The 14,868-nt window shown below is 44.4% G+C and overlaps 2 protein-coding genes across 2 annotated transcripts in view; both read right to left on the bottom strand.

The window, feature by feature from the left end:
* The window catches only part of LOC147728074 (uncharacterized), a 755,421-nt gene that overhangs the window by 486,209 nt on the left and 254,344 nt on the right, over positions 1-14,868 (bottom strand). The gene's annotated exons all lie outside the window — the stretch shown is intronic.
* The window catches only part of EIF4E (eukaryotic translation initiation factor 4E), a 262,166-nt gene that overhangs the window by 68,269 nt on the left and 179,029 nt on the right, over positions 1-14,868 (bottom strand). The window contains exon 6 of the mRNA XM_086961961.1: positions 466-605. Coding sequence (XP_086818087.1) covers positions 466-605 — 140 coding nt within the window. The remainder of the gene's footprint in view (positions 1-465; positions 606-14,868) is intronic.

Genomic DNA, 14,868 nt, shown 5'->3' with positions numbered 1-14,868 from the left:
AGAGACAGATTACATCATAAAAATGACAATTAAAAGGTTTTTAATTTCACAACCATTGGAATAAATATTTCCTCAGACCACTAACTATTTGACAGAAGTTCCAGATTTATAGGTCTATACTTCAGATGAGCAGCAGGTAAAACTATGTGGACATTGGAGCAACTAAACTGGGGAGAGGAAAAAAGTGAAAAGGGTTTCTTCCGTGAAAAATGATAGTCTGTCTACCCGTGTAATTGCACACACTGTAGGGAAGCAAGTGGACTTTATTTCTTCAGCCAGTACTCCTCAGCAGAATTGACTCCTGTTTTGTGTTATGAATGTTTTAATAAATGTGTTTCTAATGCAAACCTGCATACCATTTCTCAATACTTTGATTATAAACAACAAAAAGTCAATTTTAAAACTGAAATTCTGTGACATAATATGCTCAACACGTTAGTAAAAAATGATTGACAGTACACTTACCCTATATGTGTAACAGCTTCCCTGTTTTCACATTCAGTAGTCCATATTGCTATCTTATCTCCCTTTGCTCTGACATTAACAACAGCTCCACAGACATCATCGCTGTGGACATCAAAAGCCTCCCCAATAAGGCACAACAGCTTCAAGCGAAAGAAAAACAAGACACACATCAATCATTTGCAAATGATCTGGAGCGTGTACACAAGCTACGACCCTTGCAATAATTGCTTGATCTTAATATATGAAATCAACTGACAGTCAACAAAACGGTCAACAAAACTGAACAAGAGGAACGGTTCCATTGAAGAAAAACACAACAAAATCTGAAAAGTACAGCTGAAAGATATTCGCTTGGGAATTAAGTTTGCTGCCCCTTTGGAAAGATGGGAACCAGCTTAGAAAAAGATCGTAAAATGGACTTTTCCGATAGGGAGTGGGAAGGGGGGGACAAACAAAAGGTTATGGTTAGCTGAATCAGAGATTTATGGGTCAAATTATTCTTTCATTTCATTTTCTAGTATACATTAATAACAAGCATCAATATATGGAAAGCCATGAAAAGATGTACCTACACTCAAATGATGAATTTCGTGGTCTGACTAATTCTGGTTTAACCAGTAAATCTGAAAAAATATCTAACTTCAAAAACACACTGAACAAATCATGACACCCCATTTACACTATCCCAACATACAATTAAATATCATTTGAATGAGCCATTTATCATTAGCTCTGAAATGCTTTGGAGATTTTTAATTGACACCATAGATCTTCACAAGTTGACATCTGTATCTGGTGCGAGTGATTTCAGCATCTCTTCTGTAACACACCTATCCAAATTCAAAGCACAAAGATCAATGTGCTCTTGTGGCTAGTACAAAAGATGGAGGGGCGAGTGGGAGAATTGAAGGAAAGGCGGGAGAAGGTGGGAGCGAGAAGTTGGCAGGGGGAAGAAGCGCTGAAGAAAAGGAGGCGGAAGCAAAGCACACTGATAGATAATGACAGACTGATTCTATCTTAGAAGATCTATTACCTGAACTTAGTCACAACAGTTTATCTCCTATCTATGTAGAGGGCAAATCAATGTATGGTTATATGATTGGTAAGTGCACCCGTAACACGAACTAAGTACTTTCATCTCCAAAATAGGCATAACCACAGTATTGCGAAATGGATTTTGCAACTCCTTTGCAAAGAGATGTGGCACTTCTATAGCAGTGGTTCTTAAACGGACTTACTTCTATGGACCCCAACTGAATCATTACTGGAATCTGGGGACCTCACTGAGTCATTATTGGAAGCCAGGGACTCCCAGTCTAAGGAATTTCAATGATTTGAACCTCAAAACAATATACAAAACAACTTAACAAATAAAAGCTCAATTATTGAAATATTTTAATTTGCAATCAAATATAGAAAACATTTTCAAATTTTAAATTTAGCTTCTTTATTTGTATATAATGTATTCATGTAATTAATTCATTTTAATGTTTAATTTTGTAAAACAGTCGCAAACCCCCAGAGTAGGCCTAGATGACCACCATGCGTCTGCACCATGGGTTAAGAACCACTGTTCTAAAGCAGTAGATTTAGAAGAAACACAATCATTTTTTTTGATAACTTACAGTTGGTAACTTTCTTTTTAATGGATACTGTAACCACAGATTTCTTACCTTGCAAATACCACCCAGGTGCTAGACTAGATCGAGATTCTTTGTAGCAATTCCCTTGCTGTAGGTACTCTCCTGTACCTCAGCGTCCGCTCTGTCCCTCCCCAGAACTGATGTAGGGATCATAATATAACTGCCACCTCTGCACATAGACGTCTTTCTTTCTGACATCTGCGTGCACCTTAGGAGCCCCTAGGAATCAGATTTTGTCTGTGAATAGATTTAAGTTGGTATCTTTAATATGGAACAGAAGAGTCCATTCCACAGCAAGGGGAGGAGGGTGAGTCTTGAGGAATCACCTTGAGAATCTGTCCCAAAACGGTACCTCCCCGGGTGGTTGGTCTGTGGAATGGCTCAGACCAGAAAGTCTGGCAGGACCGAAGGAGCAAAATGTCCTTCATACCGGACCTGGCTATCCAGACAGTAGGGCTTCATAAAAACGTACTGTCTGTTCCCCCAACATTGCAGCCTGGCAGGCGTCGAAAACTGGCACTCTGCGTGCCCGCCACTTTTGATCAGATAGAATGATCTTGCAGGCCTTCTGGAGGCCATACCTTAACCAGATGATAGATCCCCATTCAAAGAACAATCCATATGGAGATTATCTGTTTATGCACTGCTCTTACTTTCTTCAACCCAGAGAAAGCTATAAACAGCTGATCATTCACAGGCGATTCTTGGTGTGATCAATGTAGAAACTCAAAGCTCCCTTAAGGTCTAAGAGATGGAATCTCTTACTCCTCGGTTGGATGGAGAGGGAAGAATGTCAGCAGGGTAATGAGCTAGCCAACGTGGCAAGGTGTTACAACCTTTGGGAGGAACTTTGTATAGTCCTAAGCACCAATATGTATGGGAAGAATGTGGTGTGTTTTGGGTTACAGAAAGAGCTTACAGCTCACTAACGCAAGGAATTGACATGATCGCATTGACAAACGCGGTCTTCGATGTGAGCAGCCTCAGGGTGCAACTGTGCTTAGGCTCAAATAGAGTGCATAGTAGGAATGTAAGAATACAATTGAGGTCCCACTGCAGCATCACATGGAGTTTTGGCAGGAACATATGGAAAAGGCCTTTCAAACATCACATCATAACTAGTGACAAAGGTGGCGTATCTGGCAACCGTAGAAAAAACAGTAAGATGGCAACCTTTAACTGTTGCCACAGCAAGGCCATGCTGTACTAAAGACATGGAAAAAAGATCTTTAGACAACCAAGCTTGTGGGGGTTTGATATGCCTAGACAAAAAGAAACAAACTTCTCCCAGCTTCCTGCATAGGTTTTGGTGAAGGATGCCTGGCTGCCAGAATAACCCACTGCCTCGAGAGGAAGAGCAAAAGGAGTAAACTGTTGCCACTAAATCTTCAAGCATGGATGTTTAAGTTGTACATGATCGGGGTGCAAAACACTGCCAAGCTGTTATGACAGGAGATCTGCACAAAGAGGCAGCTAGACGAAGACAAAAGCTCATGGCCAGGAGCTTTCGGGCCCACGCGCTTATGGCCCAATCTGAAGCTACTGAGAACCTTGGGCTCAGTAGTTCCTGATGTTCTTCAGAACTTTGGCCTGATGAGACAGAGACTGGAAGCCGTTCAGGAGTCGCACGCCCAAGTCCAAACTAAAAGCATGCTTGAGGGGAAATTGCCTTGGGAACAGTAACTTGCAAATGCTCGGACACTGCTCATTCTCTGCAGTAGCGAAATGATGACATGGTTCTCCCAATTTTGGAAGACACACGGTGCCAACTGTGTGTAGGAGCCATTTGTGATCTGCTAGGCAGCGGAGTTAAACCACTGTGGAGTTTGAAGATCCTTCCAGCTCTTATATGACCACAGATGCTCTGGCGACTCAGCTAGTTCCAGAGGCATAAATTGATTTGAAGCACCCATATATCTGATGTAATACTTTGCCACAGGTGAAGGTAAAAACAAATCCAGCTTCGAACAAGTGCACTACTGAGGGCAAGTTCAAGGGGTTTAACAGCAGCAGAGCAGAGGACTGGGTAGTTTGCTGCCCCAAAGGTGCAGGATGTTGACAGCTGGATCTTAAACTTCTGCCTCAAAAAGGCGGGAAGGACTGTTGCTGATCAGGTAAAGTTTGTCATGACCTCTGATGCAGAACTCTTATGAAGCCTAAAAAGGGTTGATATTGTCAGGGAAACTGCTGTGTAGGCAGTGCAAGGTGCAAGAGAGCGCTGCTGTTTTGCTTTCTTTGAATCACTGTAGTGCAGTCCGTTTTACTTTCTTTGAAGCACTCTAGTGTATAGTCCGCCTTGGCTCCAAAGAGACTAGTGTTATCAAATGGCATTGCATGACAACCTGCTGAACATTGCTGGAGAAGCACCAAACTGATACCAACTGCCCCATTCAACCAGTCCGTAGGTCCAGGCCCGACCTAAACACATACTTATCCGCATCTGAATTGCCCTGAATTATTCATTGGAGGTTTGCTTGAAGGCTGTCAGACTGTAGGCAAGATCTCGCTCACCATGTCGCACAACATTTGAGAGCAAAATACCCAGAGGAAGCTAGAGTTGACCGATCGAAGGGCAAGACAGGCAGAGGAGAACATTTGTTTCCCAAATGCCTCCATAGGTTTTTACTCGGTCTAGTGGAGGGGTTGGGAATGCATTCAGGACGAGTTGGTTTGTGGAAGCCTCAACCACAACGCTCTCTGGTTTTGGGTGCTGCAGGGGGAAGATAGGTCCCCTGAAGCGGATCTGTGCCATCAGGCTATTTGTCTATGGACGAGGGGCAAGTTTCTTGTTTCATCAAGGTGCCCAAAAAGGTGTCCATGAAAGCTTCATTGAATCGGATGCAGGATCTCATTAAACACATCTGTTTTAACCTCCACTGGGGGAAAGAAGCTGGGGATCAAAAATTTCTGCTGCTCTTCTATTCACCATGGGAAAAGCAGCAGATTTATTTGTAGCGGGACAGGTGGGGAACTAAGTCCAGTGTCTGGATAGGTGTCATCCCCACTTTCCTCCCTGAAGTCCAGCGATAGATCATATACTTGTGATTCCTCAGCACCATTGTTGTCCTGTGGTGCTGGGTCTGAAAATCAATGCACCAAAGGAACTCGTTTCAGAATCAGGATGCTGTGGGACATGTCACGATGGGCGCAACTTCAATTAAAGGAGTGTCATTCTTTTCAGAGTCTGAAATGACTATTAGTTTGCTAAGTGGCATTGACCTATGGAGAACCGACGTGGTAGCCAGCACCTGGGTAGGACTCAGAGTAGGTGTCGGTACCTAGGATGAGATGAACCTCATGGAGGGATTGTGAGAAAGTGCCTCTTTTGACATGGCTAACCCCCATTTTTTCCTGGTAATTGATGTGATTTCGATTGTAGTGCACTGGTTCATGCCAACCAGGTCCCCTGTACCAGTGCTTCTTCCCTAAAAACATATCCACAATTGGTTCTTCTGCCCCCTGTAACTCTTTAGTTAGTGGTGCCCTGGGTACCTATGAGCTGGAGGCTGAAGAGGGTCCCATGGGACCATGCGACTGCCCCTGCAGCTTGCATGCAGTCATATGAAAAACAACAAAGTAGACATGGCACCCTGCCTGGGTGCCATGCCAGCCAGCACTACCTGAAGGTATGGGCAAGTCACCCCTCTACAAGACCTTACACTCCTATGGCAGGGTTCACTATACCACATGTGAAAGTCTATCTGAAGGAGTAGATATGCACATACAATATTTAAGAATTAACTTAAGTATTGTAAGTGCCAGGGAAGCTTTAGAGAACACATGGGCTGGAAACTTAACTCTAGCTCCCCAGCACTATAATGGCTTCACTGAAACAAGGAGTGTTCGGTACCAAACAGATCTTTGTAATAAATCCACACTGATGCCTGTGTGAGATTTATTAAACCATGTACTCGGAGGGCAGCTCAGAGGTGCCCCCTAAAAACCTACCGACCCTGGTGTGGCCACTGATTGGCTTTAGTCAGCCTGCCACGCAGACCTGTTTCTGGACCCTGGGTGGAGAGTCTCTGGGACTAGAAACAATGCATATCCTGGGCGGAGGTGAAACACCTCTTCCCCCAGGATGGGCACACTGCTCGAAGGGGAAGCTTTAAAGGCCTGCCTCCCTTGTAATGCGACCCTCAGCATCTGCTGCTATCAGCAGGAGAACTTAGGAAGTCTAGGAGGTGTGCCCAACCTTGCCAACTCCACCCCTCAGGTGGCGAAAACGAAGTTAAGCACACTTTTAAGTCACCTCCATCTTGAAGATGAGGGGACTCTTCCAATCAGGGCTAGGACAATGCGCCCCCTCCCACAGGAGGATGGCATAATAGAGGGTGTAGTCACCCCCGATGAGGTGCCCATTGGCCCTACCTGTTACTCCCTTAAAACGCCCCCTAAATCTAGTATTCAGGAGGTTCCCTCAGACCTTGAAACCAGTTACCTGCAACCAAAGTAGGAGAAGACTATGCCGGGCAGTGAAGTTTGACCACAACTACTGACTTGGCCCCAGCCCTACCGGCCTGTCTCCAGCTACAAAGACCCTGTAAGAAGACAACGCCTGTCCTTCAGCCAGCGACTTCCAGAAACTAGAGGAAAAGATTGCCTGAACTTTGACAAAGACCAGAACTCCAGATGAAATGGGTACTGTCCCCAAGAAACCAACACACAAGACTACGGTGCTCTGTATCCGCAAGTCCTGCCTAATCTGCACCAGACGCCCCCGGACCGTGTCCAGGTAGACCACCGAACCAGAGCAGGTTCCCCAGTGAACCAGCATTGGCTGACCCCTCCTGGACACCAGACACTAGCAGCCTAAATCCAGAGTCCCTCCTGACAACAACTGGCTCAGTAAGAAGAATCAGATGTCTAAAGGCACCCCTGCACCCAAAGCCCCATGGCCTTGGTGAGCTAAACCAACGGTGCCCATAGGACCCCCTACTTACCTCTGCTGTCGCTGGTCTCCCTCCTGCAAACTCCGGTTTGAAGCCTGCAGCCTATTTGTCAGAAGCAAGTAATCCATTGAAAAGCATTGGGCGCCCAATGCTGTATTTGCACCTTGCCGCCACCTGTGCAGCTGGGGGTGTATGTTTGGTGCTGCTTTGTGGACCCCCCTGTGCTTGCTCTACCCCGAAAAGCTTGGCCTCCTACAACTGAGTTACCTACCTGCAAGTAGTGTGGCTTAAAGCACTCCCAGTCTTCATTGATGCGCATTAGGGTGAACTCTGATTTTTACCTCTGCACCCAGCTGTGCCTGTGCTGCTGGTGGTGCAGTTTTGGTACTGACTGGACCCTTGCCAACCTTTGGTCCCGAATACTGGAACTGTATGTTGCATACTTACCCGTATAACTGCATTATTGTTTTCCTCTATCGCATAACATTGAACTGTTAATAAAAATGCACTGTGTAGACTTTTAAAAGGTTGAAGTATTTTTCTTACAAAAAGTACTTACCCTGTTGTGAATGTCTTGGTCTTAAAATAAAACTTGAACAAAGCTTAATTTACTAAAATTGGTGTGGTTCTCCTTTTTGAGTTGTGTCATTTATTGGTCAATGTGCAATAAATGTCTTACACTCCTCTGTGTTAGGACTGAGGCTGCTCGCCCACACTACCACTAATAGAGCACTTTGGGTTTTACATTGAGCCCTGTACACTTCTGAGGAATCTCTAGACTCTGTGCACGGTAGAACCACCTAGTGGTATACCATATACAGAGCCAGCTTCCTACAAGGATTTATAGGCACTGTCGGCAATGAGGATGGATCCGCCAGTGGGAACCAGGCTGGAAACCTCCTCAGATCCATGGGGCCCAAAGGTGTGCCAAAAGGTCCGGAAGGGTGCAGACAATTTGCAGGATCGTTTTTTGAAGGCCTACATTTGCAGTGGCATAGCTGATGGCTGTGGGAACTGAGGCTGAATGAGTACTAATGGAGGAGTAGGTACTGCAGTGGGTGACCGTGATAATGAGGTAGCCTCAGGTTCAGATGTCTTTGGACAGGAGTGGTGGGAAGAAGGGAGTCCTGCTTTGACTTCTTGTATTTCTTCAATTTTTTTTTACTTCTAAGAAGACTTGGAGTGGGATGAAGATATCTCAGAGGAGAGGCCTTGGGGAAGAAAATAAGTCTACATCCTCAACTTCGATCGAGACTGGGTCTTCAGAGCTTTCCCATGGTCAGTTAACTTAAATGAAGATTACTATGAGGCCAAATCAAGACTACAAGTAATCCTTTCTTCTGCAGTGTACAATCTTCATTAATAGTTCTAAACGTTCGAATAGAGTAGCAAGCTAAAAGTAGTTGTTTCATTTGCGGATTTTGGGCATAGGAAAGAAAATGAATAAAAAAATGTTGAGTGCTGCATTTAGGCAAATAGATTCCTTAGAGTGGACTGACCAACTCTAGCATCAGTCTGAATGTCAGACTCTAGGTGGTAATGTATTGTGGATACATGTACAGATCTCCAGGTAGTCACTCTTCACATAGGCAGAAATATTGTCTGGTGCTCGAGGGTGAAGACTGATGCCAAAATGTGCTAGCACCCTGTCCCATTCAGTTTCAGACCCCCCCCCTTAGTGTAGTGGGTTTTCATCCTGCGCTCCTCTCCCCGACAGATTGGAGCATTTACTGTCCATCCTTGGGTGGAAGCTAGAAAGCTCACCAGACAATTAGGAAAAAAATTAGAACCAGGACAGGATCTGGAGATTGCCTGTCCAGACATTGCACTGAGCCCCCACCCTCAGGGACCAGACATTCTGTCAACTAGAAGAGGCAAAGTGAAAGGGAGCAGAGAATTTGGTTGATACCCCCGTCCGGCCTATTTCTTAAATCGCGCCCAAATTAATAAAAAAAAAATCTTGAGCTTGCTATGGGACGAGCTCAGGTTTTAGGCACTTACCCCCAAGGAGGGAAAGGCAGTTGAGGCTTTATGGGTGAGGGGAATGGCCTGATTACAGGGCAGGCCAGCGACTGCACATATGTAGTGTGCCGGCTTGTTTTGAGGCCTACTGAAACTCACCTCTCCATGTTCAGAGAAGTAAAGGATTCTTTTGAACAGCTCCTTCCTTCTGGTCAGACCAAAAGAAACGGCAATTTTAACTCCTGTAGCCTGTCCTTCACAAACTGTGACGTTACTGACTTTGCAAGTGGAGGGATAAAAACAAGTTCATGGCAGGTTCCAACAATTCAGGAACCCACGCATTATGAGTCTTCTAAGAAGTCAGAGGCTGAAGGGGCTCAAGGAAGATGGTTTGCCCCAAACAGTGAAATCTAAATGCTAAATGTTAGAACTCTTGTTAATACTTCATTAAAAGCTGGGAATGTTGTCTGCTGGAAACACTAGAATGGGAAGAGCAGTGTCAGTAAACTGTGGCGTATGCCTTTAGTGATCTGACAGAAAAGATGGCTACAATGTTTCCTCAAGCTATGGTATGTGTCACGATAACAGTGTATGTCCCTAGATAACATACACCCTGGTTTTTGTACATCTACTCTTGAAGGACTGGAACTTTGTTCCTGGTCACGTCATTACAATTGCAACACTGTTTAGGAGTGGGGGTGTTGTCTGTAGCAGGGCTTTTCTGGCAGGCCTCGAAAAATCATAGTTTTTTTTTTTTTTACCAGACCTGCAAGTCTAGTGGCATGAATAATCTACTTGACCTAACTGTAATACACTTTACACATAAACTAGTCGGAAACTGTGATTCTAGGCAAATATTTTATTTTACAGTGTCACTTTTTTTCATCTTCACATGAGAGCACCTTCAAATATGTGAGTTCAGCATGCCTGCTGTCCCAAAAATTATTTTGTTCAATAGACTAAACATTTGCTCAATGTATAATAAGAATCTTACCCACACACAGGGTACTCATGACCCCTGACCTGCCTCAGAGTTCACGAACAGCATTGTCATCAGAGCAGGAATGTTCAAAACCCCGGACTTTTAATAAATATATGATTAAAACTGGATGTGATAGTGCACTGTTATTTACAGACCGCACATGTTCCATTGAACTGGCCATAAACATTCCCATGGACATGCAGTTTTACAGATAAAACTATATAGCACACACATTGTAAAGAGTGGAAATCAGGTTTCAGAAAATATTTATCATTTGTACACCATCAAGTAAAGGGTGCTGATATGTTTTGACCCTAATAAAATCTGTTTCCCGCACAAATCAGAATTACCAAAACAAAATGAGGTTTCTTACCTGCTATTCAAAATGTATACTATTCATTTCCAAGCTATTTAAATGTTGTGTTAACAAACAAACCGACATCCTAGTCTTATTTCAAACTCGTCAGACCCTTCAGTTTATCAAATCCTCTAACTTTGTAGTCAAAGAAAGAAAAATGAATACTGATCGCCAAGGTAAAATAAGCAGCAATTTGTAAGAAAACATAAGATGACATTAGACAGTTCTGTGAAATGCCCAGTAAATGTGACAAGAAACAAAAATATTTAAAGGCATCTTTAGTGCTCATTCACTGAATCAACACAGCACCTGTTCTTTTCCAGCTCTACCTTTTTCAACATAAAGGACCAGTAGGTCCTAAAAATAGTAGACCCTGATAAAATCTGACTCACCATAGCAAGAGGACGGGTGGACTTAGAAGCCTGCCTGGTAATACATACATGTTACATACAAGCCAGGCCTGCTTGTATGCAAATGTGGGCACACTAGTACATTATTAGCCTGAGTGTGTGTCATGTTTAGAGACTAGAAAATCAAACTCTTTTGAATTATAATACTAAGGAACTTGTGCACAATCGCCAAGTTTTTACCTTTTCAAACTCAACTTAGACAGTACTCACAAACAAGACCAAAGGGATTTTCTGCCTCTCCAAGCTGCGTGCAATGCTGGTGGATAATATACCATCTTGCCTAGTACAGAATTAGCTGGGATGGATGCAAAGGTGTTACATCGCTGCCTTCGGTACACTTCCACAAGAGACCGTTGTTTGCACACAGAAGAAACAAATATGCAGCAGTCCCCCCTCCATGCTCTATAAGAAATAAACAGAAGCTAAGATATAAAGCAAAGCCAGAAAAGGGAGGAGCTAGACAGACAAGATGCGGAGGGAGGAATACGTTACGATCATATTCCAATAGCAGGCCCAGCAGTAAAGTAAGTTATGTGGCAAAAAAACGAACATAACTTGGCACAGATGATACAGCCAAGTAATAGATGGTGAAAGATAGTTTTGAAAATAGATAGGGATTGTAGACTAATAGGTCTAGGGAGAGATGTTTGATGACACACATTTGGGTCTCTCCCTGGGTTAGGTCTGGTTTCAGTTATGAATGGTGGGATTTTAGTATTAACCCGTTCCCAGCGTCGAACGTTCAGCGCCCAGTGCTGAACGTTCGGAGAACGAATGCTGACCCGACGGCCAACGGTTGTGCGCAGCAATGGGGAGGTAGCGCTCGTGACGACCGTTGGCCGTCGGCAGCAATTAAAGGGTTAATTACCATGATTCTGATACATATGTTTTCAAGATCATTTGTGCAAAAATACACACTCTTAAAATACTAATTCTATGTCAGGACCGAAGGCAAGGATTTCTTTTCTTCGCTTTAATTAACAGCAGCCATATCAAAACATTAACTAATCCGCAAATCCCATGAACACTTTGGATAGAAAAGTTTATTACATGTCAACCAGTCAGTGTGCTCACGGCCCTCTTACAGGCCCTTGTCCATGTTATCTCGTCAGTTAAGTGCCAGGCCTGTATGCTGCAACAAGTCATATTTTGAGGTTATTTATGCTACCACTGCAAGACATTTTGTGAAGACTCTGGGTGCTGTTGTGACTCCGAATGTAAGGACTTTGAACTGGTAATGTTGACCGTCCGCTACGAACCGTAGATATTTCCTGTGAGTAGGGTGAATAGGAGTGTGGAAGTAGGCGTCCTTGAGTTCTAGAGTGGCAAGGAACTCGCCTTGATGGAGCAGAGGGAGGACCTGTTGGAGAGTGACCATGTGGAAGTGGTCGGATTGTATGTATAGGTTTAACAGTCTGAGGTCTAATATTGGCCTGAGAGTGCCGCCCTTTTTTGGACTGATGAAATAAAGGGAGTAAACCCTTGTACCTTGATGATATAGGGGAACTGGTTTTATTGCATGCTTTTGCAAGAGAGAGAACCTATAGCTTTAGAAGCACAAGAGGTCATGTGGACATTGGATTTATGTCTGGGAGGTATGTGTGTGTGTGTGTGGGGGGGGGGGGGGTGTAGAAGTGAGTTCCAGGCAGTAACCATACTGGATAATTTGTCTCACCCACCTGTCTGTGGTGATGGTATTCCAGACAGGTAGGAATTGTGATAGTCTTCTCCTGACCAGAGTGGAATGTCTGGGGCAAGTATTTTGAGGTGGGGCAGTTGTGGGTGTTAGAACCAGGTCCTCTCCCTCTGTTATTGCCTCTGTAGGTCCCTCTAAAATATCCTTTGTTAGGGGAAGTTTGAGTGGGGCTTGTATAAGTGGAAGAGGTGTTTTCTGTGCCAATGGTTTTGGAGGAATGAAAGGAACCTCTACTAGTTGTTGCCAGTAGAGCCCCCATAGACTTGGCTGTTTGTGTCCTTTTTCATCTTTTCCAAAGATGTGTCCACAGTAGGTCCAAACAAGTGTTCCTGATCCAAAGGTTGCTTGAGGATAGTAGACTGCACCTCCTGCTTAAAACCAGATATGCATAACCACGCATGTCAGCATAGTAACACACTTGTATTAATTGCGCGAGATGCTGTATCCGCTGCACCCAGGGCACGGCTGCATCCAGGGCACATTTAATAGAGGTTTTTGAGATAGACTTTCCCTCTTGTATGAGATAATTTGCCTTGGTTTTAGATTGGTCTAGAAGATGTTGCATGAGCTTTTCAAGCTCATCATAATGAGCCATGTCAAACCATTGCTAGTAAAGCTTGTGATTTAGCAATACGCCAAAAATGTGAAGCCTGTGACGCAACCCTTTTACCGGATGCGTCCAATAGTTTAGACTCTTTGTTTGGCAGAGGGGCATCGCTTGTGGTTTGGAAATTTGCCCGTTTACAAGCATTTGCCACGACTAATGAATCCAGAGGGAGTTGACCATTAATGTAAGCTGGTTTATATTGCTTTTCAATTCTAGGATGGAGCACCCTAGCCCTGACAGGATGGTTAAAAACTTCAGGTGCAAGTTTAATCATCCCTTTTAGCATAGGGAGAGTATTAGTTGAGTTTTGAGCATGCGAGAAAGTCTCTAATAAAAAATCTTCCTCCAAAGGGTCTGAGTTGAGTTGCACCCCATGATATTGTGCAGCTCTATTTATTAGCTGTGCAGACCCTATGTTGTCATCTGGAGGGGATGGCCTGCAGGGATATACATCTGGGACATTATAATTATCCATAGAGTCATGAGGTGGGATACTCTGGGTGTCCTCATAAGTCTCATCATTATCCTGTGGTGGGTCTATGTCCTCATCCCCACCCCCTATATCCTCTTGTGGTGCATGTGAAAGAGGAGGCACTGGAGAGTGTGCTGGAGAGAGTATTATGCTTGGTAGCTTTGGAGGTGGAGAGAAAGGCCTCATAGGGTAAGTGGCAGAGTCTTTTTTTCTTCAAGGGTATCAGGTGTCTGACGTGTCCAATTTCCTCTTTTTAGGTGGTATAGAAGTGATCTGACCGGTAACGGTCAATATGTAGTGTTTTTTGTTTAGGATCTGGAGGATCTGGATGAAACAGTTCTTTTGATCCACTGTCTTTTTTCGGCATCAGGGACTTAGGCTCCGAGTGGTGCTTTGGTTTGTTGTCTTTAGGAGGGGTCTTAGTCTCCTTCTGCTTTGGTGAAGTTTTTGACTCCGAAATGTTATTCGGCTCCAAAGGTGTGGAATGTTTTTTCGGATCCGAATCCTTGGGTTGACCATGTTTCAGTACCAACGAGTCTGGTGATGACGGTACATTGGGTTTCTGTTTTGTGCCGAAGATGGTTTCTTGGTACCGTGGTATGGCTGGCTCTATCCAGAGTAGCTTGAAGGCTTTGTGGACTTCCGAGCCGGGGCTTCTGAAGTATTGCCACTGTGTAGACCCAGACCCGAAGGTGTTACCGGAGCTGTGTGTTTTTTCGGTGCACGGGCATTGATGTCAGTACTTGCCCTCCATTGACCTGGAGTAATTGTCTGGTCTTCGGAGTCCGATTCATCGGCTTCAGAGACGCTGGCTTGTTTATTTCCTGTCTCTGGTTCTGCATCGAAGATGTTGTACAGCGCCGAAACGGTCGATCTAGATATTTTGTGACGTTGATCCCGGCGATCACGTATGGTTTCCTTGGACCTGAAGGAAGCACAGGCCTGGCAGTGTTAACTCTTGTGTTCTGGTGAGAGGCAAAGGTTGCAGACCTCGGGGAGATCTGTGTGTGGGAATTTAGAACCACACTTGCATTTGTTGAATGGAGTCCTTTCCATATGCTGGTTTTGATGGCGTCGATCAGCCCAAGTCAACGACCGGACTCGAAGATTTTGTTGGTTCTTGGGATACGCATCGAGGGAGATCGCAATCCAAACACCACCATTGAACGGTGAGAGCTTCGCGTATCGAAGGGGGAATCGAATACTAAGCTGACCCGGAGCGCAGCAAATCATATCCGAACCCGATGGCGGAAAAAAACAATCTGGAGACGGAGTCGATGCCCAGGCGCACTAAAGGAGTCACCTATCTTGTGACTACAAAGACTTCTACAATAACAAAGTGCAAAAAACCGAGCCCAACACCAGATCTATGCACAAGTAT

Source organism: Lissotriton vulgaris, chromosome 3_1, assembly GCF_964263255.1.
Source record: "Lissotriton vulgaris chromosome 3_1, aLisVul1.2, whole genome shotgun sequence".
Lineage (NCBI taxonomy): Eukaryota > Metazoa > Chordata > Amphibia > Caudata > Salamandridae > Lissotriton > Lissotriton vulgaris.
This window is presented reverse-complemented; position numbering and strand designations above follow the sequence as displayed.